Below are 25,768 nucleotides of genomic sequence, written 5' to 3'. Positions count from 1 at the left end.
ACAGCCGGAAGGATCAGGTCATTATTCTCACTTTATGGATGAGGAAAATAAGGTGTACGGACAAGGTAAGTAGCTTGCCCAAGGGTACAGAGCAAGTGAGTAAGCACTGTGAGGCTTTCCTCAGAAGCCAGGGCCAGGCCCTGCCCTGTGCGTGGTGATGTCTCATAGTTTCCTCTGTGCCAGCATTGGCGTGAAGCCTCAGAAGAAAGAGTGCATTTGATGTTTCTGAACCATTTTCTTTCTCCTGGGCGTGGACAGACCCACATACTGCATTCATCCATCGCATCTCACTCAAGCTGTTCACAGACTCTTGCTTCCAAGGGGGAAACTCTGTCACTGTGTATGTGAACCTCCTTCCCCATTTGTAGAACGGGAAAGATGATACCCACCTCAGAAAGTTGTTGAGAGGGTTAAATGAAGCGTGGTTTCTCAGAATGCGCTCTGATCAGAGCAGTGTCCATATGTTCAGTGTTATTATTAATTTCCTGATTACCATACCGCATACATTTGGTTATCTCAGAATGCAATTCATTAACCGTAACGCCAAGCCTATTTTAACATACTATAAAATATGAGATTGGCATTAACAAATGTAACCAGTTTATGTTTAATTTCTTGTGTACATTAAGTTTATGAAACATAAATTCGCGTTGCCTAGTACATCGATATTTTTATGTCATTTAGCTGCAGTTTTCCGTCTGATACAAACAAATTATCTTCTGTGCATAGCTTTAATAAATTTTAGGAGCATCGAAAGAACTTTGACTCAGTTTGATTTGCTATATGGGGTTTTCATAAAGAATTTAAACATTTCACAGTTCCACAAATGACAGATTTTACACAGCTGAGAGTCACACCATTGGTGACTAAAGAGCAGATTTTTTTATTTGAACTCAAGGCTTACATGGAAAGCACATGAAATCTCTTTCCTCCCACCCCTTCTGAAGTACTTGGCCTTTGAAATTTAATATATAATTTAACCTTAAAATTATAGATGCTGAAAAATTTATAAGTCACACATCAAAGGTGTTTGGATTCCAGAGACTTGTTTCTGTCTCGGTTTATTTAAGAAGTTGTTACTGCAGAAAGCAGTAGAATGTGGTTAATACAGGTAGGGGAGTGAATTGCTATGAGGACAGTAAGCAGTGAAGGAAGGAAACTGGCATTCCAGAGGTGGCCTCTCTGCAGTCATTGCTGTCTTTCTGAAACGTTGAGAGCCAATGATCATACAGTTGTACCAGAGAGTCTCGTGCGTGGGAGATCCTTAGAGCTGAGAGCATCTGGTTCACCTTTTTCATTTTATAGATCAGAACACTGAGGCCCAGGACAGAAGGAGGGGATGACCTCACGGTCAGAGCTAATGGCAAAGCTCTGGTTCCGACTTTGATTTATGACTCTCATTGCATTGCCAAACGGGATTTTGAGGTTTAAGGTTCTGTATCTGGAGATTTCGTGAAGTGGCCTGCTGTTGGAGATGCCACCGTGTGGTGATTTCTAACACGGTTTGTATGTGTGAGGAGGGAGTATTAGAGCCGGATTCTGCTCTAGCCTTTCCTATCGACCCCGTTCCCACCCAAACAAGATGAGAGCCACTGGGGGAAACCAGGATGTCCATACTCAAAAAAGAATATATATGCAAAACAGAATATTCCCCAGTCATTATGTAAACTTTGCTCAAGCGAACAGTGAGTAGATAAGGCTGTGTAAACTTCAGATAGAGATTGGTGTGTGGAATACCAAACCCAGAAAACCAGGGACTAAGAATTGGAAATGCAAGCAGTCATGCTGAAGCAATAGCCCAGGGCACTGGCAGACAGGCCCTCCAGTCCCAGCCACTGAAGGCAACGTACTGCCCACAGCACTTTCTGCAGGGCATGGTAAAGACTGGATGCCACAGTTACATGCCATTTTCTGAAATGAATCCAGAGGAGAAATTGAGAGAGGCCGTCCTGGATGAACTCGAGTCTGGGAGACTCACTTTTCCTTGGCTAATTCCTAGAGGGGGTCGGGAGTACTTTTTCTTAGCTCATTGAAAGGAAGTCGAGTAATACAGTACTTATGATTCATTGACTTTGTGGTTATCAAAGGAGTCACCTTTTAGCCAGAAAATGGAAGATTTCTTTCCAGTGATTCACATGTATTACCCAGAACATTTTGGCTTCCTGGAACTTAAAATATAAACTAAAATCCCTTAGTGTAATAACTTTTACATGACACAAATCAATGAATTTTCCCCTTCTGGCTCCTTCTCTCCCCTCTCTACTCCTCCTTCCCCAACCCCTATGTCCCCTTCTCCCCCTCCCCTGTAACCCATCCTTCAAATGGACCGTACTGTACCTAAATGCTGAGTAGCTGTGAAGACAAAAGTCTTATCGGTCTTCAAAATGGTAGAAACAGAGAGTTTACCTTTTTTTCTATGAAACCGATGACATAGGCTTAGTCTAGCACATCATGTAATAAGGCAGGAAACACATTTCTTTGGAGAGCTCAGTTAAGGTGAGATGAAATGTCTCTTGTGTTTCTTTGTCTCATGGCCAGACAGAATGCAATGAGATGGGAATGTGGGGGGCTTGGGTCTGCCTAATCCCAGCCCTGAGTGTGCCTTTCTGAGCGAGGGAACAAAGCTGCAGCCTGGTGAGCTGTGGCCATATAGCAACAGCTGCATTTAGTTTGGCTCCCTCCCCTCGCCTTGACTGAGGCCCGCTAGTCTCCACAGAGAGGAGCAGCCTGCTGCCACTGTGCGTCCTGCAACTCAAGGGCTTCCTGTCACAAATAGTGCAAAAATATGGGTCCGTCTAAGCTGCAGCGAGAGGAACGGTAATAGTTCCTCTGAACCTTGTGCTTGCTGTCAAGTCAGGGCTCAGCCAGTTCAGGAGCCCCTTCACCGCTGTTGAGTTTGAGTTATCAGAAAGCCACCGCGGCCAGCACCCCCCATCCACCTTTTAAAGACAACATCACTGGTTGCATTGCCAGAGAAAGAGTTCTGCTCCTCCTCTCTTCTATTTGTTCATCTTCTGATGATTTAACTCGTTAAGTAATATGTTTAACAGAAAGACAGGAACTCCAGTGTTTGATTCTGTTTGGAGGTCCCTTCTGAAGCCACGTGCTGTCTCTGCCTCCAGATCTATGGGTAGGTCCAATTTGGGCGGCTTTCGCTTCCCGTGGGATCATTCAGTGGCTTTCTAGAGAAGAAAAAGTCCTGGAGTTAGAGCTCTGGGGAAAGATCTGGTCTGGAGGTGCCGGGAAAGGAGGACTAATGTTTATTGAGCTCCCTCTGTGCACCCAGCACAGTTGTAGGCATTTTTCACATACTCTTTCTCTTCTCCCTGAGAACAATAGGTGTATTATTCCCATTCACTGATCAGAAAAGTGAGGTCTAGCAAATCCGAGTACTCAACCCAGAGAATTACAAGATTCAATCCAACTGTAAAGATAACTGTTGTGGACAATTTCCATTTCTAAAGCCACATGGAGAAAATTTATTAGGGTCTTGAAGAGACCTGCCCCTTTTAATTGTTGGTAGATGAATAGCAAAACTTGAACTTAATGGGATCCAAGTGCCTTGAAATTCCTTGGGGTGGGTCATTCATGTGGTTAGGGCAGTGCTGCTTCCAAGGGGGTATTTTGATTGATTGTGTCAGTGTCCTTGGGTGGCCCTCCCAAGAGCTTCAATGCCTGTGTACGTTTGGTTTCCTTGAGCTAGCTTCTGAGCTCTTACAGATGAGGCACCACATCGTCATTTATTCTTTTAATAATGATTGTATAAGAAATTGAAATTGAAAAGGTTGGGAATTCAGAACAGTGGGTTGACCTCCAGCAGAAATAGGCTTTCTCAGCTCTGTTGACAATAACTTTGTGTTAGAGGCAAGGACACTGGCAGCTAGATGTTGGGCCCTTGTGGTTAGTAGCAGCTGCTATTTCTGCCTCACTATTATTGATCATTGCAGTACTTAGGGATGAAAAGTGGATTTTATCTAATGACTCTACCCGTGGCTGACCCCTGCAGCATGTTGAGAGGGATTCACAGTCTATGTCTAGGCCCATGAGAGGTTATTACTTTTCATGAGGAGAGACTATAGCGTCTGCCCTGTGGCTGCTGCTTCCACGGGTGTTTGCAGCAGCCACTAGTCCTAACAACCGTGACTGGGCCTTTCTATCACCTCCTGACTACTCTAGAATCTTTTAGGACAATATGCACACTTTGGAGAAAGCATGGTAGCCTGTAAATATTGATGGTCAGTTATTAATGGTGTGCCTTGGGAAGAATATTAATAGTCTTAGAATCTCAGTTATCTTTTCCATGGTTTGGTATGAAACTATCATTCACATATAGGGTTGCTATAAGGAGTAAATGAGACAATGGTGTAGTACCCTAAAAAGAGTAGAAGTCTAATGATTAGGGACGCCTGGGTGGCTCAGTGGGTTAAGCGTCTGCCTTTGGCTCAGGTCATGATCCCAGGGTCCTTGCTCCTCGAGTCTCATGTCGGGCTCCTTGCTCAGGGGGGAGCCTGCCTCTCACTCGGCCTACTGCTCTCCGTGCTTGTGCTTTCTCTCTCTCTCTCTGACAAACAAACAAACAAAACTTAAAAAAAATAAAAGAAGTCCAACAATTATTAGCCCCTTTCCCTTATATAGGGACAAATAGCCATTTCATTGAAACCTCACTGTCCTTGCGTTCTGCATACATTTTCATGTGGATGATTAGATCATGTCAATATTGGCATAAAAGCATTTTAAGTTAGACAGGTTATTTCCATCACTTAATACTAGATGTATTAGCTGAAAAGGGTTAATATGTTTTAACTTATTAATGAAGTAGAGACTTGTCAACGGATTTGTGTTGGGCATATTGAAGATCTTGGATCTTGGACTAAACATTCGTATGATAACTTTTACTGATAATCTTAGAAATTTTGGATCATTTGGTTCCTTACTAAATTAATCTCTTCTGTCCTTCTATGTCAACAGCTCTCATTCAACTCTTTGTTCTCTATCTATCTCCCTTGGCTTTTGAATTGCTCCTTTCAAATGGAAATGAAGTGACTTGGTAACAGTGAGCGTGTTTGCTAGCAGTTCTTGATAGTTCCACAGGCATCTGAGAAACACATGTGGAAGAACTTATTTGATACTCATCAATTTTAGAATAGAATGACAGCCACAGATAAATAACTTGTTTCATCAGGCTCAGAAGAGCAAATTTGGAAGGAGACAGTAGTATTGTTCTTCTCCACCTTTTGTGGTTGACGGGTTGAATGTAAGATGCCAGAATAAAGGGTGGGGTTGATCAGTCCTGAATGTCGATTCAGTAGATTTGTATTCGTTCATATGTATGTCAGTAGATTCTACACAAGAGCATAAAAAGATAGTAGTCAAACAACATCTTAAAAAAGAGTCCTTGGGGCACCTGGGTGGCTCAGATGGTTAAGCGTCTGCCTTCAGCTCAGGTCATGATCCCAGGGTCCTGGGATTGAGTGCCACACTGGGCTCCTTGCTCGGCAGGGAGCCTGCTTCTCCCTCTCCCACTCCCTCTGCTTGTGCACGCGCTTTCTCTCTCTCTCTGTCAAATAAATAAATAACATACATAAATAAAAATGAGTCCTTAAACATTATTTTTCTTGTTGGCTTTAGGAATTCTGACTGGATATCATGATCATATATCTAATAATTGGAACATTCCATCCAATCTCTGTTTTTCGTGTTTCCTCTAGGGTGTTGGGCTATGAAAACTAGAATTTTCCATTTTAATTGGAAGAAATCTGCAGTTGTATGCAAATGGTGAAAGCAGAAATTGTGTTCTTGTCCTCAAGTCAAGTGTAAGCTTTCCCAATCCGGACCATGTTGGTTATCCATGTAGTTGACAAATAAGATTCACTGTCTTTCCTCTGCATGGCTGTTGATCAGCTTGTTAGAAGCTGGAAGATATCTCATCATAAATCACTCATGAAGATTAGGAACAAGCTGTAAGTTTATCGACATGTATAGCATTTCTTTTTCAGTGGTAGTAGAAGCTTTCTTTAAGGAGAACAGCGTAAGTGAGCAATTAGTCGAATTTTGTAGGAGGCGTTCTGAAGAGACCTGCCAGATACAGACAAGGACTCTTGTCTTCAGATCCATGATTCACAGACGTGGCACACATGTGTATGAGAAGCAAAGGCAAAGGGCTCTGGTAAAGGAGTGAGGGAGTGTTCCTTTTAGACCTAGGAAATAGGAAGCTTTAAGAGACTTTGAATCATCGCTTACCGTTGGAAATATTCCAGTATGTTAAAAATTATGGAAAGAATACAAAATACGGTTTAAAAATATTCTGGATATAATATTAACAGTTCTAACACAATTTGAGGCTTGTGACCAAGGTAGCAGAAGTGCTCAATCTTTCCAGGATTGCTGCTATCTAAGTCGTGGAAAAAGCGTTGGAGGCAGTCTAAAATATCATGGAATGCTGGCGGAAACTATCCCTTCACTTCAAGCATTATTACTCTACTTATTTTGGTGTCATTTGGAATGAAAAGAAACAGATAAAGCTGTACCAGGAAAAATTCTTAATTGGTCCATGCCTTAATCCAGACAGAGTTTAACTTTGGGTCTTCTGGCCTTCTGTCAGAGGGCTGGCAAGCTGGCTCCACTGAGGTTCATTCAAACCACTGGTGTTCATGGGGCATCTACTTAGGCATTGTAGGTGTACAGGCAGAGCTCCTAGGTCTGCAGGGGGCGATCCGGGGAGACTTCATGGAAAGAGAGGACATGGCATGGTGGTGGGCTCAAGAATGGAAGAAGAAGGAAAGGTGTGAATTCTTCCAGAATCTAGCCAGGTGCCTGGGCATGAATGAAAAAGAGAGAGTGGTATGTTCCAGGAAAATGCACATAGATTGATTTTGTGGTCAAAAATGCCCAAAGCAGAACCCAGTGGAGATAAGACCGCAGCACATGGTATTTAACTATTACCATGATTAGAGCCGTTAATTCTTACCACAAACCCCATGAGGCAGTTACCCCCCTGGAGCTTTTGCCTGAATTCCATTGAGAAAACTTTTTTTTTCTTTTAGGCGATAGAGAGCCACAGAAAAACCATGTAGGGTAATGAGCTAACTGAGTATATATGTCAGGAAGTACATTCCGGACATGGTATGGAGAGAGGTAAGAAAAATCAAGAAGGCTTTGCCATAGTCCATGCAAGATACAATAGCCTGAACTTGGACAAAGGCATCAGGGGATGCAGAGGAAAACAATAAACAGGAGGGTTACTGAAGAGAGAAGAGCAGTAGTACTTGGTCACAACATGCAGGTTATGGGACAGAGAAGAAAGTGGCTCCAGTGTTTGTGGCTCAGAAACAGTAGTCTTTAACATTTTGTATGTTATAGGATTCGTAAAAGTTTAGCACCAAGAAGGAAATGTATATTTCAGTTAGGTCTGTTGTTTTACTAACTAGAGAACCAAGTTCCAGAGAGCCAGACTGAATTGCCGATTCCGTGTGATGCAGAGCTAGGACTGGAACTTGGGTCTCTTGGCTCTCAGAAGAGAGATCTTCTGATACACTAGACTTTCATCTTGTACAGAAAAAAATCTCTATAGTGAAGGTGATTTTATTACATGCAGGAAGTATCAGTATCATCATCATCATCATCATCATCATCATCATCATCTGGATCTATTTCCTGATAAAAGTTAGGGACCGGAAAAAGTGAATCCTATACAAAGTGCTTAAGTCATGTGGTAAAGTTGCTTAAATACATCAGTTCCAGAAATTAGTAGAATTTTAAAGGTGAAAACGTTTTACTCCAAAGAGCTTGTATGTGAAAATACATCTTTGGCATTTGATAGGCTTCAAGCTCCAATGGTGTTAAACGTATTAATAGGTATAAAAGATGTGAAACGCTTCCCTCTTTCCCCATTAGCTTTTTCAAGTTACCAGTTCAGTTGTGGAAATTACCTCTACCAGAACAGAATAACTCTTAGATGTGTATCTAAGAATAATGTGGGCTTTTTCTTATTACGTGGATCAGATCTGTTAGATACTATATAACTTCATGCTCAAATCACTTTGGTAGATTTTTTAGTTTGTAAGAATTATAGTCTTTCATTTTATATCAGTAAAAATCACTTTGTAGTTCATTTTAATTCTGAATTAAAACATCCTTATATAGTTGCCTTAAGGTCAGTGTCTGACAGGCCATAAAAGGAAAGGAGAAACAGGAGGAATATTAGGGAAAAGTTTCTGAAATTCTTCTTCGTATACCCAAGTAGTTTCCCTGATGATACTTGGTTTATTTAGGAAAGTTGCCAGAAGGATTTGGAAATTTTTCTAGTCCTGATTAATGATGGTAGTTTTAATTTACTTTTCTTCCATCTCTCTGATTCTTATCCTGTACAAAATCTAGACCTCCAATTGTTTTATTGTGGTAACTGAGTATTAGCGTGCACACTAAGATGTTTCAAAAGTTAGCTTAGTCTGAGGCTGAGCTACATCTCAAGAGAGTTAATTAGAAACATACCCATGGGCCAATACTGGGGATTAGAAAGAATTATCTTCAGGAAGTCAGTTTTGATACATATTGTCTTGATTTAATGGAATGTTCCAGATCCAGGAAGTATATATGGAGCCCTGAGGAATGAATAGGCATATTTTAATAACCTGAACTTGACATATCAAGTTATTTAAGTTAAATGGAAGGAGACATCTTGGCCCATCTCATCAGTCAGTAATGAATCACGTGGCTTTGAATAGCTTTAGCATTTGACTCTGGAAGATTCTGTGTGATTTTAAGCAGTCTGTGGTAGAAGCTCTCTAAAACTACCTCTATCTAACTAACTTTTCAAATTAACCAACTCCCTCCACTCCTTTTTAAAAATATACTGACCGATGTCCACAACATACTGAATCTTCCTACCCGATATATATACCCGATATATACCCCATATATACTATCTACCTTCCAGGTCTGAGCTGAATGGCTACAAAGGGTCAATTCTTTTGTTTCTGACCGGAAATTACATCATTGAATGAAATATTATGTAAACCAGTCAAAAAAAATGAGTGCAAGTAGAGAGTTTATTTTCATGAAAATTAAGTCAAATTGAGACTTGGAAAGAATAAAAGCAAATCACTAATATAATATTAATGGTCAATTTAGGGTCAGGTAAGACAAGGTTAAGAAATTGGAAAGCAAACTATAAAAAAAAATCTAGAATTTGACATTCAGTTGGCTTCACAATCAAAAAATGTTCTGTAGAAAGTTCCATTTGTTCATTTATTCATTCAAAAAATACCAGGTACCAACCATGTGACTAGCATTTTGCTAAACTCTAAGGATGGGCCACTGAAAGAGGCAAGGTCCTGAACAAGATTTCTTCCCTTCAGGAGCTCCTGGCCTTTTGGAGAAGTCAGACATGCACCCAGAAGGTTCCAGTTCATTGCTATCTGTGCCAGGCTGCCACTGCCGTACACATAATGCATTGCCCTTATGATGTGGCAGGCGTGGGATCTATCAGCTGTTCTCTCACATCATCAGGAAAGGCCTTAGTGATGAGGTAAACTTAGTCAGAAGCTTGGGTTGAGGTAGTAGGGTTGGGGTGGTACGTTGAGAAGGAGAGAGGAAGGAGACTGTACAGAACCACACATGTGAGATGGAGCATGGCACGCTTAGAACCAACCAAGGGTTGGGTATAAATGGAACTGAAGAGGACATGACAGCAACAGTGTGAAAACAGGCTAGACAGGTAGCAAGAGCTGGATCAAGAAGAGCCCCTCTGCCATGATTGGGTGTTGATGTCTTCTGCAGGGGATACACAGCATCTCTGGAATAGATAGGCAGGATATTGATGTGTTCAGCTTTTAGCTCAGAGGACTCAGTATCTCAGAAGGAATGATCCAGGAGAAGCTACTTGAGAACCTTTTTTTCTACCATCCACGTTAATGGTAGTGTCCATAGATCACCTTCTAGTTCCTGTTACACATTTTCATCCTTCTCTGCACACAGGTACAAAACAAAAAATGGGATGCTGTATAAAATAAGAAATCTGGGTTAAAAATTTTTTTAATCTAACAGGTCGTAAAATTGAAATCTGGAATGCGGTCTTAGACATTTTCAGTATTGGGGTGCCTAGGTGGCTCAGTTGGTTAAGCATCTGACTCTTGGTTTCAGCTCAGGCCAGGGTCTCACAGGTTGTGAGATCGAGCCCCTTGTCTGGCTCTGCACTTGGGGGGGTTGCTGCTTGAAGATTCTCTCCTTCTGCCCCTCCCTGCACTTGTGGTCTGCCCCCTTACCCCCGCCCTCTCTTTCTTTCAAATAAATAAATAAATCCTTTTTTTAAAAAAGAAAGACATTTTTAGTATTTAGTATTTGTAAAAACCCGTTCTTCTGTCTCTAACTTCAGTACCTTCAAGTTAGGCCTGTAATTCTAAGAGGCAAAGAGTGAAAAAGCAGTTGTTTTCTTCCTGTGTTAGCAACTGCTATGTAATCATGGCAGCAATGGTCAGGTGGTTATTCAGCCCATTTTGACTGTGAGTGTAGGCAATCCCTGTCTAAACCTGTGTGTACCTCCTGCGACCTATGTGTAAGACTCTGAAACCATCAGTGTTGGGGATAGCTTACCCACCAGTCTAGAGAGACCTCTAAACTGGTATTCCTTGGGCATTTTTGTGTTAACTGGAGGCTTGAAGTCCACAATCTGTCTGGGATCTTTCGTATGCAAAGAAGTCATTGGGAGCCTGTCGTCCCTCCTGAGGGTTTTCTGTTCAGGTATCTAGAAAGATCTGAGGCTGAACTTCTCCAATGTCTGTCCCTGCAGCAGCTACAAAGGATTCCCCACTCTCTTGGGAATGGATAATTTCTTCATGGTGGTGGTTTTGACTCTTGGTGCTGCTGCTCAATGTTACCTGCTTGCTGCTTGTTGGGGACTGCTTACTCCTCAGGAAGAGAAGGCTGAAAGAGTTCCCTGCCCTTTAAAAGGAAGAAGGCGAGGGTAGAGAAATCGGCCTCGAGGTGGCATCTCCTCGCTGTGGTGGTGCGGTGAGGTGGAAGCCATGGGGAAGTAATGATCCATGAAGGGTGGGGATAAAAGGAAGCTGTAGACGGCCCGTGCGGATTGGTATTTATAGTAGTGGTTCCCAAACATTGTCTACCCAGAATTTATCCCTTTTGGCATCTGCCTGGATTTTACAGACCCCATTTCATTTTATTACCCAGTATGTTTCTTCTTTCATGTCTCACAGGGAATGTTTCTTCGCTCTTGTGTTAGTCCTACGCCTTGACTCCTGTTTATTCTGCATTCTTCCCTGCGCTCCCAGCCCCAGCTCCTCCAGAAACTGCCACATTGCTTTTCTTTTTTCCCCTACTACATTGTGTTGTCCTCATTTTGAAACCTTCTATTCAAAATAACTGCTTCTCTTTAGAAAGTGGGAAATATTTGTAATAACAAATATTAAGATATTTAGATTGCAGTTTGAAGCAAAATTAGTTATAATCCATATTTATCCCCCGGGTGAAAACTCCAGATGGGATGAGTTACACAATTTAGCAAAAAGGAGATGAAAATAATCTAGAAAGCAAGCATGAAATAGGTTATTTGTCAGATACTTGGAGGTATAGTAGCTTTTAAAGGCATGAAACCGGGGAATATACTATGGAGAAAAGAGCTTACGAACTTGATTATATGAAAACAATAAAATTCGTGTATCCAAAACAAACTAAATGAAAGGGAACAGGAAATATGTTTACAAAGATTATTTCATCAAAGGACAAACAAGATCTTGAAATCTATTGTCCATGGAACATGGTGAAAGTAATTAAAATCATTAAGACTCTAAGGGGTACGTAAAATATATAAACAAAAATAGGTCAAACAAGAGGAAATAAAAACAGCAAACAAATACGTAGGGGAAATGTCAAAAATCCTTATTAAGTAAAGACATGGAAAATTAGCACTGTGTTAGTATAATCCGATCGCAGGTGAAATGCTAAAGCTCTGAAGTTAACATTTTGAAACTATTAAACTAGTAGAAATATTTGAAAATAAGGTCCAATTTTGACAAGATAGATGTGAACTTGATATGTTAATGATAGATGCTGCCGATGTGAATCATGTGCTCTTTCTGGACGATTCATCTATTGATACACTCAGCAATTTAACAACTCCTCAATAGATTCTACAAACAGAGCAGCGAATGAAATAATACGCACTTTAGTGCCTGACCTGGCTAGTTATAAGGATATGCACGTCCCTTCCTTGTCACAATGCTAGTTGGGTTTCCCCTTTTGTGTATTTCTGTTGCACCCTGTTCATGAAGTTGATGCTGACTTGTTGAGGCTCACATTTGCTGAGTACCTACTGTGTGCTGTGTTCTGAGTGCTTTGAATATATGACCTCATTCAAGTCAACAACCCAGCCAAGCCAGGTACAGCTTCATTGCCATTTCGTGGGTGAAGAAATGGGGGACAGAGGTTTGTTCAATAAATTGCCCAGGGTCCTAACACTAAAGATAATGAAACTGGGATTCACACCCCCTGGAGGTCTTGTTCTAGGCCCTTGGTCGTTATGCCTGTGCTGGCCTGTCCTCCTCATGATGAGGCAGGTGTAAGTGGCTCATCAGTGTCTTACTTGTTCACTGTTATCACCTAGCACATTGCCAGGTACATACTAAACAATCAATAAATATTAGTTTAATGCACGAACAAATAATTACTAAGAAGGATAAAACTATATACTTGACAATGTTCCTTGCAACTTCATGTGTGATAGTTAAAAAGAAAGGCAACCTAAACAAACTAGAGGAATGGCTATGTAATTTATCATCTGTCAACTTAATAGAATGTTATGTAACTCCTAAAAAGTGAAGGCTCTGTAGCAATATGTAACACGGAACAATATGGCTATGTAGTAACAGAAGAATGCAAATGTGAACTATAGTGTCATAACTGTAACCTGGATGTCCCTGTATAGGCCTCACCAGCTCGTGGGTATAGGTAATAGAGTGATAATGAAAAACCCAGAGTATGCTAGCCTAAAACCCTTACCTTCTTACACAGAGCCTTTATCCCTTCTGCCCCTACCCTCCCTGCGAGCATATCTGAGGATCCCCAACGGTGCCCTATTCCTCACCTAGTGCTGGTGACCTGCTGTCACCACATGCCATCTGCCCAGGTCTTCCTGTCTAGATCCTTCCAGGGCCACTGCATATGGAGCCCCAGGAGAGAACCCTTCCCCTGCCTGGTGGACGACCCTTCCCCAGAACTCCCAGCTCTCTGACCTGCCTGATGCCTCTTCACACTCCTTGAAAGGGCCAGATTGGTGGTAGTAGCCTGCAGAACTGGGAGGAAAGTTGATTGACTCCTGGGCCCTAAAGTAATTCTCCTTCTGCCCAGATTCTCACAGGGACTGTGGATGACAGAAGCTAAGTGCCATTAGGACAGGGAATTTTGTCTGTTTTGTTGACTAATACTTGTCAAGTGCTTAGAACAGGACATGGTGATGGTAGATCTACCCTGAATCTTCACTGAATGAACGAACATGACTTTTTGAGCTCCTAGCCTTCACTTCTGTCCTCACTGGAATTCAAGGGACAAGTGATCGACCAGCGGTGTGCAGTAGACCTTTCTCAGTGATGGAAATGTTCCAATCTATGCCATCCAACAAATGTTGTTCATTTCCTTTTTCATTTCATTGTTCTTAAATCTGTACCCCTGCTCTTTCTCTGACGTCTGTAGCTCAGAAAACCCATGTGTCTTTCTGTTACAGGAATAAGAAACCCTGGTGTGATTCAACTTATGTATTTAGATCCCTTGAAAAGTTCATGAGTCTACCTGATCTGCAGTGAGCTAAATCCTCCCATCTGAATTAAGGCTTTGGTAGCAAACCCTATTATGACCAGTTATGAAAAACGTGCCTCTGGAAGAGGAATTTAAAAGGGCTTGAGAAAGGACTCTGTGGTGAGATTTGAGGGACACCTTTTGGTCCTTCCATCCTAAGGGCTGTGTGGGCGAGAGCACTGGACCAGGGTTTGGGATACCTGTGTTCTTGTCCCACCTCTGTGATATGTGGCCCTGATGTCCTAAGCACACACAATGTCTGTAGCTCACTATCTGTTGAATAAGGCGGTTGAATTAGATTATTAGGTAGATAATTTCCAGCACCTCTGTGGAACCTTACCACTTTCTGGAACATAGAAAATTAGTAGTTAGAAAACTACTCCAGTGTATCTAAAGTTATCACGTGTCAGGAAAAAAAAAAAAGAAAAAACAAACCAAGAAGTGTTAAAAGAAGTGTAGGTACTTGCTGGGTTCTTTTTCATTTGGAATTTTTAGGAGATTGATGTGAATTTTTTGTTGAGTTCTTATCTATAAAATACTGTACTATGAAATACAGGGGCTACAAAGATGAGAACACCATGGCCCCTTTCGTACCACATTCAAAATCGAGTAGAAGGAAAACAAAAAATAATTATAACACAAGGCAGATTGATAAATGACACAAATTGTTAGCCCCAAATTTACAAATGGCTCCAGGATTCTTTCTTATGCAGCATGCCCCTCTCTTTGGAGAAACATTCCTTTTTTGGAGGCCATATTTGCAGCAGACGTTACAGGGCTGCCAGAATTTGTACTGGCTGTGATGTCAGAAGGTTTTCGTGCAATTTTGTGTTCTCACATCAGATATGTACTGCTGAGGTTTTGACTTTGCAAATATTTTAAAATTCTAAATTCACATTTAAGTCCTTTCTTGAGGTTCAGGAATAAACAAATATCAAGTAGGTATTACTGAGCTTAGTGGGGGTCTGAACTTGGTCTCTGGAGACACCAAAGAGCTTGGAAATTACAATAAAGACTAAAAAGGTTTTTAACCTTTATTTGTAATACTGTTGTATGTAGCTTAAGTGATATTACTTGGTACTGGGCGTAAATAGTATTCCTTGGTTTTTGAGAAAGCATTTTGCAGTGGTATCGAAGAAAATGCCAGGCTGCAGTAACTGAAATGGCATTGTGTCTGTACAGAGTTGTGCAGTGATCGCATCGTAGAAGGTAGGGTCTCTGAGGATGAAGCCTGTCATCATTTGATGACCCGTTTCCCTGCCCCTATAGGTGAGGCATTACCATCTCCCCAGTGTGATATGCTTATACGATTCCCCCAAATGCGGTCCACTTTTCCTAACTCCATGAGCATTTTATTAACTGCTTTGTCAGTAAGAATGAAACACAAATTGCAAGGGGCTAGATATTCATTCTTCCCCAGTTTAAAATTTAAATCCTGCCATTCCCATTAGATGAGATGGGGCATTCTGGATTTCACTGTATTGACTAACTTGATTAAACTTTTGAGAACCAGAATTTCAGGGGCGGAAAAGAACCTGTCCATTGTATTATGGAGCCAGCCCTTTTAGCAGATGGAGACACCGTAACCCACAAAGTGAAAACATCTGCTTCCGTTTTCAACGATTGTTTCTGGAGGATACCCCCATCCCAACGTGTCTGGGATTCTTGTGTTGACTCTGTAGCCTGCAAATGCTGCTGTGTTTTTTTTTTTGGAGGTAAAAGAGCCCTGGTGTTCCGGAATTTTTAAGAGCTAGCTGCACTGACAGCTTCTGTGGCCGAAGGGTAGGAAGTAGAATTTTGTGATGGCGTCGATAAATGGAGCTCCTTAGGTCATGCAGAGGATTAAACTAGATCAAATTAGATAGCTCAGTGCTATGGTGAGGTTGAGGCTAAAGGAACAGAAAGCCATAAACAAAGCTGAGATGATGAATGGCCTCATCCCAAGTTGGAAGCCCTAGTGTGCATGTGTGTGGCAGAACTTCATATCTCTTGGATTGTAAACAGAACATGGTATTGAAGCATTTGCTAATGCACACAGCATTAAAAACTAGTGACATTCTTGGAATTCTTGTTTGTATTAAGGTTGATATCTTGCATTTGTTGAAATCTGCAATCCCTTTAACTCGAGCCCAGTAATAAACTTCAGGATTTGATAAGTGGGGATGGGATGAATGTGGTCTTCCTAATTACCAGAGCAGGTAAAACAAAGAGATTCTCTCTGGCAGGGAGAGAGTGGTGGGTGAATTTTTAACTCCTATGAAAGTCTTTTTCCCTTTGCCCTAAGATTTCTTTGGACTCTTTTTTTTTTTTTTTCTTTTGCATGTATTATCAAGAACATGAATCTCTTGCACATTAAAAAAAAAATCCTCTTCCCAGTGGAATGATTCTACATTTAATGAGTTTTAAATTAAACTTTCTGGAATTTAACTTGAATCTGGCTAAACAGTTACTCAAAAATGTAAAACGAGATCCAGGAATTCAAAGCAGATTTACGTGCACATTTCTTGTGTATATAATAGAGGAGCCTATTTATCCTTACTTCTTCATCCTCTTTTTTTTTTCTTCCCTGGTTCTGACTCTGGCGATGCTGTCTGTCCTGGTCCCGAGTCTTAAGTTTTTATTTCTACTTACTCTGTTGCTCTGTATCTGCCTTCTCCTTGTTGCCCTATATCCTTGTGGGAAGCAATGGGAATCGGGCCTGTGTCGCTGTCTCCAACCCAGATCCTCTCACATTGTCCTTGTCTCCCATACTCCTGCCACATCAGCCTCCTCTGAGCTTCTGGGCCTTTCTAAGCCCTATCTCCCCTCAGGATCTTGGCTCCTATTATTTCTTTTGCAGATACTCTTCTGCCAATTCGTGACATCACTGGATTCTTCTCCTTCTAGGTTTAGTCTACATGCCGCCTTCTCGGACAGGTTGTTCTGCACCCCTGTGTCTCAGATGTTTTCTTGGTGGAGCCTGTGAGTCCATGTACGTTAGCAGACAGATAACCAAGAATTGGCTGTAGACAATTTTAGAGCAGAACAATTGTCAATCTCTATGTTTCATAAATAAACCCCAAACCTAAATTATAGTAAATGCCTGCTAATCTCCATGCTTTCTACCTTGGCTCCTGTGTGGGGCTAGGCCCCCTCTGCTCCCCTGTTCGGGCTTCAGAAGAACATCACCCCGTCTTTGCTTTCAGCTCCTGGGTTTTGTTTTGTTTTTTTGTTTTCTAGTGATGCATACTGAAGTAAAAGGCAAGCAGTCAAGGTTTGTTTTTGTTTTTGTAACAGTAGGAAAGGTTCTTAAAGTGAGCGGTGGTTTGTAGCGTCTATTATCTAACGTTTGTTACCCAAAAGCTTTAAACTACTACCAGTATTAACCCACTTTCTGGCTGAATAGACTTTAAGGATATCCTTGAAAAGAGGGGGTGGTGTAGGAATGTTTAGGGGGAAGAAATAAAGTGATAACTTTTACTTTCTAAAAATATTGCTTTTTTTTTTCTCCCCATACTCCGAGGGCTATCAACAAAAATGCTGCAACCCTTTCAGGGAACATTATTCTTCTAATCAGAGACAAGTGGGAAACTTTAAGTAGCTCTTCAAATCAAAATCATGTGTGTGTCTGTTCTGTGAAATGACAGATGTAGGTTTTTCTTCAGATGGAGGTTTGTTTTCCCTGTTCTGCCTTAGCCACAATCACTTGAAACGGTCTGTCTGCTGGCACGAAAATCGAGGAGGTGGGTGGAGGGGCCAGGATGTTGCTGCAGGAAAGTCGAGTACATTCCAAGGGCGCCTTTTGGGGACAAGCAGCTGAAGCATTTTTAGAGTCAACCGAGATAACAGGAAAGAAAGAATATGGCTTTTTATAGTACAAATCTTGACAAAATTCAGTTTGCTTGTATTTGCATACAAATAATTAATATCTGTTCGTTAAACTTCCATCTTGTGACTTAAAATGTGACTGTTGCATCGGTCCGATTTCTCGAATACCGGAAGTTGTTTTCTAGACCAGAGTGAATGGTAGAACACCCGGAGACACTTGACATATTTAAAACCTCCAGCTTACTGTTCTTCCAACATGGGAGCCTTCTGCTCATTTTGACCTCGTATAGTAGTACTGTGAGATATACTGAGTGGCTGTCACAAAATTACACTTTCTGGAATAACAGGCTGAGGACCCATCTAACTCTTGTTATTTGCAGTAGGTCCCAGGTGCCCATGTGATGCAATATAGTGAATTAGTGAATTATGGTGGTGGTGGGCAAAATGTCAGGCTGCCAAGCAGATGCAATTTCTCAGCCAACATTCTACGGTACACCCCCTAGTTAGGTGTTCTAAAATATATGTGCCATAGCTAGACTTACAGCCAGCATACCGCAGGCTTCTCAAGTCGGCCTTAAAGATAACTTAGTCTTTTTCGTCTTTATGTGTTGAGAAGCTTTTATAGAACACTGGCAGCACAGACCATAGATCACTAGATGATTGTTTTGAGAGCGGCGTGAACCTGGGAAACAGAAAGAAGCCATTCATAGTTAAATCCTTCAGTTTGTAGGTTGATTTTTAAATTTGTTTTCTTTGATATAAAAGATTATTGAGCTATAAAAAAAGTGCCTGCCACAAAGGACTCAACGTGTAGTTATTGAGTTGAGGCAAAGAACTTGATATTGTAATTTAGATTTTAGAAAACGCTAGAACCGGGGTATAGATATTTTACCTCTCAATCATAAATAGTTGTAAGTAGTCTCCACTTATTGGTTAGAATAAGTCAAGCAGAGATTGTTTCCTTTATGAACAGAAAGAGACACAAGGTCACTAGATCTGTATGGCGAGATATTGCTGTATCCGCTTAGTCTAGCACATCCTTGAAACACTTGTATAAAAGCTGCCTCAGGGGTTTAAAGGCTCACGTAACATAATAAAAATAAAAAATAAAAAAAATAAAATGCAACCTAATAAAATAAACTCTATGTTATTTATTTTAAAAAATAAAGGTAGATTTAAATAAAACTGATTAAATTCATGTTAGATTCAGAATCTGTTGGGGCGCCTGGCTGGCACAGCGGTTAAGCGTCTGCCCTCGGCTCAGGGCGTGATTCCGGCGTTCTGGGATCGAGCCCCACATTAGGCTCCTTCTCTATGAGCCTGCTTCTTCCTCTCCCACTCCCCCTGCTTGTGTTCCCTGGCTGGCTGTCTCTATCTCTGTCGAATAAATAAATAAAATCTTAAAAAAAAAAAAAAGAATCTGTTGATATTAGAAGCATCTCACGAAAGTGAATTGGTTAACATTTCCGTGAAGAGAAAGGATGGGTACATATATGAAGTTATTTCAGGATTGATTGTAGCAATCTACATGGTACTGGAGGACCAAATAAATGATCTGCAACCTGAAACTGAGCAAAATGACCTTAATAATCAATGGAAAAATGACCAGTTCTATGACCTTTAAAGTTTTTTTTTTTAAACATTGAAGTTTTCTTACTGTAGGTTATAAATGTGTAGGGCCATGCAAAAAAAAAAAAAAAAGGTAAAGCTAATATTAATTTAATGCCCTATAATTTAAAATGTTAGGAACACTGAGAATCAACCTATTTTATTTCTTTGAGGAGAACTTACCAAGAGTGGTTTGAACACATTTGCTTTCTTCTCACTGTGTCATGTACGATGTGGACTGTCTTTCCTCTCCTGCAGTGAATTGTCCTGTCCCTTCCCGAGTTTGGATCCATTTCCAACACGTTATCCTTGGTGCTTTCACAGCTGTGAACTCAGTGTTCCTTCTATGTCGCTTCCTCTGGGACATCTTCATCTTCTTCCTTACAATCAGTTTCCAATTTCACTTCCACTGCTCCCACTTTTTATTTCTTTGCAACGGTTTTGTTTTGTGTTGACCCCACACCCTCTTTTGATGATGCACTTTTGTAAAATGTCCTGTGAGTTTATTCCTATGAGACAAGGGGGCAATGCAACTACCTGTTGGCTGGCTGTCTGCGTATGAATTGAACGATGGATGTGCAGGGACCAGTTGCCGACAGTTATGGAAGTGACATGATTGACTAGTGATCATGATATGCATCTGTTATTCACGCAGGAATTTCTGGACCAAAAAGCTAGCAGTGAAGTTTGCGCTTTATGTAATTCAGCGTTAATATACTGTGACAACTGAAGTTGGTTCCAAGTTGGAACCATGCTTTTGGGGGTACTGGTGTTATGGGACCAAACTGCAGTCACTGAAATTCAAGCACTTTGGAACCACGCCAAGTGAAGAGTACCTTATTCCGGTGGTAAATTGTTTGTAGTACATTTAAATCTTGGCCTGACTCCCCTTTCTTGTTACACATTGGGTACATCCACTGTACCAAGTGATTTAGAAATTGAATTGAGACGTGAACTGGGAGTTATGAAGTGTTTGACTCAACCATGGAGTCCACTTTGACTCCTCTGCTCTTTTTTTTTCTTTTTAAGATTTTATTTTATTTATTTGACAGAGACAGCCAGCGAGAGAGGGAACACAAGCAGGGGGAGTGGGAGAGGAGGAAGCAGGCTCCTAGCGGAGGAGCCTGATGTGGGGCTCGATCCCAGAACGCTGGGATCACGCCCTAAGCTGAAGGCAGACGCTTAAGGACTGAGCCACCCAGGCGCCCCATGACTCCTCTGCTCTTACCTAACACCTCAGAGTAGAGTGGGCGCTGGAGAAAGCATAATTCAGCTTCCATCCAGCATGAGCAGGCCCTGGACATAGTTTCTGGGTGGCCCCCATGGTCATTTTTCCTGGCTCTCTCCTTCCTCCTCCACTGTCTCCTCTCTTCCTTAGCCTGTTCTTTACTTCCTGTGTCCTGTCTCCATGTTGTACTGATTTTCCCTCTGTCATTATATTTGTGTATGTCTCTGTTCCCGTTGCTGTGATCCTCATCTGGGTGTTTTTCAACTTGTGTTTCAATGACCTCAGTCGCCTCCTAACTGAATTCCGCACCTTCGTCACTCTCTCTTCCAACTAACTGCACATACCATCACAAGAGGAATCTTCCTGGGATAGTCAGTTTTCCTGAATCCTCTCCTTGGAGCCTCCCAGCTCACTCGCCGATTGCAGAACAACATTCACAGTTCTTACCAGGCAGGCCTTTAAGGACTTGCATTGCCTGACTCAAACCTACGTTCCCATTTTATCGCCTGACCCCTTGCCTCAGGAACCCAGGGTTTTAACAAGACAGACGTATTCGTTATCTCCCAAATATGCCTGCCTCCTTCCTTATACACATCATTTTCCTAGAAAGCACTCCTCTTTTTTTCTCACTCTTGGCCATTTTCAAAGACTTACCCCAAATGATCTTTCCTGTAAAGTCTATTTTGACTTCCTGGAAAGGAGTTTTCTCTTCTCTGACATCCCCAGGATTTACATTTTATATTTTCCAGTTGTCACTTACATGCTGATCTGTGTTGATAGTTACCACGTGTTACCTGCTCAGTTAGCCTTTATATTTTTGAAGGGCAGGGACTGGATCTTCTGTAGCACCTGGGATGGCATTGGACAAAGTGGTAGGCATAAATTGTTTCATTGCTTCATTCAGTGTTTTATCCATCTCCAGCTTTCTTTTAAAAGCTGAACCATATGCTAGAAGGAAAACATACTGTAGTTGAATGAGGCATGCGGAGAAGTAGTCAGACAGCTCATGCAGTAGTAAGCTCAGTGCCAGGAATGAGAACAGTGAATGGAGGCACAGACAGAGGGCAAGCCCAGATGACGGGCAACTGGGAATGCTTCTAGAAGAGGGGGCGATTAAGCAGAGTCTAAAAGATAAGTAGGAGTCAGGTAGGTGAGGCAGGCAGAATGGAAAGAGTGTTCAGGCCATGGACACAGGATGGGTAAAGCACAAGAAGGCCCTGCATACTGGGGAAATGAATGAAATTCAGCATAGCTGGATTGTAGAGAATGAGGTGAGATTTATAAGTGATAAGGTTTCAGAAGGAACAGGGGTTCTACGACGGGAAGGAACTGGACATGTTTGATGAATGTTCACAAGGGAGAACTTCCAAGGACTGGGTGTTTGCTTGGGTGAAATGGGAGACCAGCAATGAGGTTTCTGTTAAGGACCACTTGGTGAATGGAAGTACTGGGGGGAGATGATGTGTTTGGTTTTGGATGTTTCCAGTTTAAGTTGCCTGTGGAATCTCTACATGAGGATGTCTTGTAGTAGATAGTTTGGAGCTCACTGGAAAGCTTTGGTTAGGAAATACAAATTTGGGTGACATCAGCATCCAACATGGTAAAATCATAGAGGAGGAGTGTATAGAGTTAGTAAAGATGAGGAGGTTAAGACCAAACCTTAAAGCACAGCGATACCTAAAAGGTGAAGAACGTGAAGTCTGTGCAGAATATTAAGTTGAAATGGGCAGAGAGGAAGGAGCACAGAAGGTGAGTGAGATGTGATGGAAACCAAAGGAAGAATGCAATCCATCCATTGGGTTTAGCAACATGGAGCCCATGAGTCACCTTGGAAGAGTAGCATCCTGTAGAAGAGAGGCGGGGTCCAAGCTAGATGGTAGTGTGTGGAGAAGTGAATAGACAGTTCTTTTGAAAGGTTGGTCATGGAGGAGAAAATTTAAAGAGGGTCGAAGCTGGAAGGAGTTGAGGGGCTTTTACTGTTCAAGCTGGTAGGAATCTGATCATGTTAAAAGGCTGATAGGAAGAATTTGTTAGTGATAAAGAAGTTGGCTATAAGCTGAATTTAGCCGGAATTTAAAACTCCTCTTACAGTTCTTTACCCTATGTGTCCTTTTATCTTTCTTTATTCTAAATCAGTTAAAGTCCATACTACTAATCATTCTGCTACTTCCAGATTTCACTGTGGTCTTGTTATCCCAATGAGATTGCAAATTCCTGTACAGCAGGATCCAGACTGTTCTCCCTGATTCTGGTTAGCACTTAGTTCCCTGTCTTAGAGAAAACCCTCAACAGATACTTTTAGCACTCTCATGTGTTTGTTTATTTTTTGAGGAAATAACTCATGTCTCCTGTGTGCCAGGAATTATTCTAGATGCTGAGGATGTAAGAATCACTAAGCCAGATATATATCTTTTCCCCAAGGACTCGGGAAACAGTTAATAAACAAGTAATAAAATACAAAAGCAAAGTAACTATAGAATGCAACAGATAGATAGTAATCCTAGGCGACTATATATATTCTTCTCCCTGAATTCTTTCCATTGTTGGAGAGAACAGCCTTAAGCAATTGGAGAGTTAAGTGACATAAGATGGGAAGAAGAAGATAGTAATAGAGACTATTGTTTTCTTAGTGTAGCCACTTCTTTGTTGACTGTGTCTTAAGTCAGGAGGAATATGATGGTTATAATGGGCTGTGTGTTTTGGGAGTTTTGTTGGTTGGCTGTTACTTGGTATGTGAGACACTAACCAACTCTCCACATTTTCTCTTTTCCCTTTTAGTCATTTGCCATCTTCCATGTATGAATGGTGGCCAGTGCAGTTCAAGGGACAAATGCCAGTGCCCTCCAAATTTCACAGGGAAGCTTTGTCAGATCCCGGTCCATGGTGCCAGCGTGCCGAAACTGTATCAGCATTCCCAGCAGTCAGGCAAGGCATTGGGAACACATGTAGTCCACTCCACACATACCTTGCCTCTGACCATGACTAGCCAACAAGGAGTCAAAGGTAAGCTTATTTGTTTTCTTTTTGCCCATTTGTTAGACTTCTGGTAACCTGTCAAACCCACATGGAAGCAAGTATCTGCAGATGGCAGGCCTGGTATTGAAACAGAAAGAAGTATGTGATCTGTGGCCCAAGAAATGGCAGCAGGGACAGAATATGGGCCCAGGTATATGGCTGCAGTACTTTCTGGCCACAGAGATTTGGTATCTAGGAAATAAACCAGAAGGGAGCCCATCCTTCTCTGCTGGCTCTGAGCACTAAGAGCTGTTACATGCACATTTCTGGCAGGGCCTGGGAAACAGAAAGACGAGCAAGGCAGTGTTCAGGCCCATACGCAACGAATATGCTCGTGGATCACATACTAGCTGCCAGTGAACACCTAGTTTATTTTGTAGTTGAAGAGTGCTTGGTTTTAGTTATAAACAATCAGTTAACCTCATTGGGCTTCAGTTTATTCATCTGTAGAGGAAGGTAAACTAGGTCACTTGGAGCTCAGAAATTCTATGACTAACTCATTCTTTTAAACCTGGCATCTCCTCCATGCCCAGTTTTTGAAAAGGGGTCAGAGAAGTGTGACTGGCCTTTACTCTGTAAAACTTGAATGTTAGCACCAGAAGATGAAATTGTATTTGAAAGTGGCAGAAAGCAAATACAGATATAAAATATCACCCATGGATCTTTGGTGGGGAACAAGACGCACATGAGTACGTCCACACTCTGCCATTGAGGGTAAGAGAATTACGCTTTGTGAAATTGTATTCCTCTGTTGATTTAGAAAGGTGAATCTTCCAAGTTTGGAAAAGGAGACTCGGAGAGATGCAAAAGTAGTCAAACTCTTGAGTCCTGACTACTGTCCTTTGATAAAATGTACCCACCTGTGACCACAGGCAGCATGGATTTCATAGTTTTCTGACTCTGAAAAGAATATTTTTGTCCCATGAATGTGTTACTGGGAGAGGCTTTAATTTCTCTTTATAATTCCAGTTTTATCCCTTAAAATACATAATTTCAGGTCTAGTTTGTATTTTGGGTGTGCTCTCTTATTCTCCAGAGTTGATGGCTATGCAGCGAAGACGCATAGACACTTGGTATGTTTTACCCCCAGGGTGCTAGATCTGCACACAAATACATACGTGTGTATGTAATGTTTGCTCTCATGCTGACTCGCGTGGTGATCATTCATGACTAAGTTTTTCTCCTGATCTCTTTTAGTGAAATTTCCTCCCAACATAGTCAATATCCATGTGAAGCACCCTCCTGAGGCTTCAGTCCAGATACATCAGGTTTCAAGAATCGATGGCCCAACAGGCCAGAAGGCAAAAGAAGCTCAACCGGGCCAATCCCAAATCTCTTACCAAGGGCTTCCCGTCCAGAAGACCCAGACAGTACATTCCACCTACTCGCACCAGCAAGTCATCCCCCACGTCTATCCTGTGGCTGCTAAGACACAGCTCGGCCGGTGCTTCCAGGAAACCATTGGGTCACAGGTAAGCAACACTGTCTAGTCTGTGCTAGTAACGCATTCCAGATATGGTCTCATAGTAGTAGGAAAGCCAGACTTGGTAAGATGATCTTCTCCAGAGGTGGTTGGCAGACTGACCCACGGGCCTGTTTCTGTAAATAAAGTTTTACTGGAACACAGACACATCCATTCATTTACGTGTTGTCTATCCTTGCTTTCATGCTATTGACAATAAAATTATGCAATGTCAGTGAGATCATGTGATAGCCAAATCCTAAAAAGCTTCTGGAAGTCCGTGATTGCCTGTTTACATGTTTTTTTCACTTAAGGTGATCTGTGCATAAACCATGTGTTGGGCATGAGATATGGTATGTGAGATATAGTCTGCAAAGATGTTTAAAAACCTTTATGCCTTTTTGCAGTAGCTTGCAGGTTGTAGGTACAGAGGAAATTTGACCCCTTTGTGTACCAATAACTTGGAATCTTTTCTCTCCTGATAAAAGTTCATAACTAGAATGGCAATGCAAGAGTTGTTTGAGGTGCATTTTAATATTGAATTTTCATGTAACTTTAGGCCTATATTTATATCATAAAGTGGGAGAAAGGCTGAATTTTCTTTAAAACTCATTGTTGAATGTACATAGCAAAGGCAATATAAATATATTGGTTCCTCTACCCCAGTTACTTTGTGCTGCTTGCTTTGGGATCACATGATAATGATGTTGATTTGTCCTCCGGTTCTCTTCTTGTCATTTGTTGTGGTTTGGGTCCCCCAAGAGAAGAGTAGATGAGGCAACTGTATTATTATTTGGCTGTCTTTACCTGAATATTAAAAAAATATATGTTGTGTGTGTGTGTGT

The 25,768-nt window shown here is 41.5% G+C and overlaps 1 protein-coding gene across 9 annotated transcripts in view; it reads left to right on the top strand.

Annotated features, from left to right (window-relative positions):
- Nucleotides 1-25,768, top strand: part of LTBP1 (latent transforming growth factor beta binding protein 1) — a 391,256-nt gene that overhangs the window by 181,122 nt on the left and 184,366 nt on the right. For all 9 annotated transcript variants that reach the window (XM_057309361.1, XM_057309360.1, XM_048222571.2 and 6 more), the window contains 2 exons: nt 23,225-23,449; nt 24,659-24,933. In XM_057309361.1, the coding sequence (XP_057165344.1) occupies nt 23,225-23,449; nt 24,659-24,933 (500 nt within the window). The remainder of the gene's footprint in view (nt 1-23,224; nt 23,450-24,658; nt 24,934-25,768) is intronic.

Source organism: Ursus arctos, unplaced genomic scaffold (genome assembly GCF_023065955.2).
Source record: "Ursus arctos isolate Adak ecotype North America unplaced genomic scaffold, UrsArc2.0 scaffold_8, whole genome shotgun sequence".
Taxonomy (NCBI): Eukaryota; Metazoa; Chordata; class Mammalia; order Carnivora; family Ursidae; genus Ursus; species Ursus arctos.
This window is presented reverse-complemented; position numbering and strand designations above follow the sequence as displayed.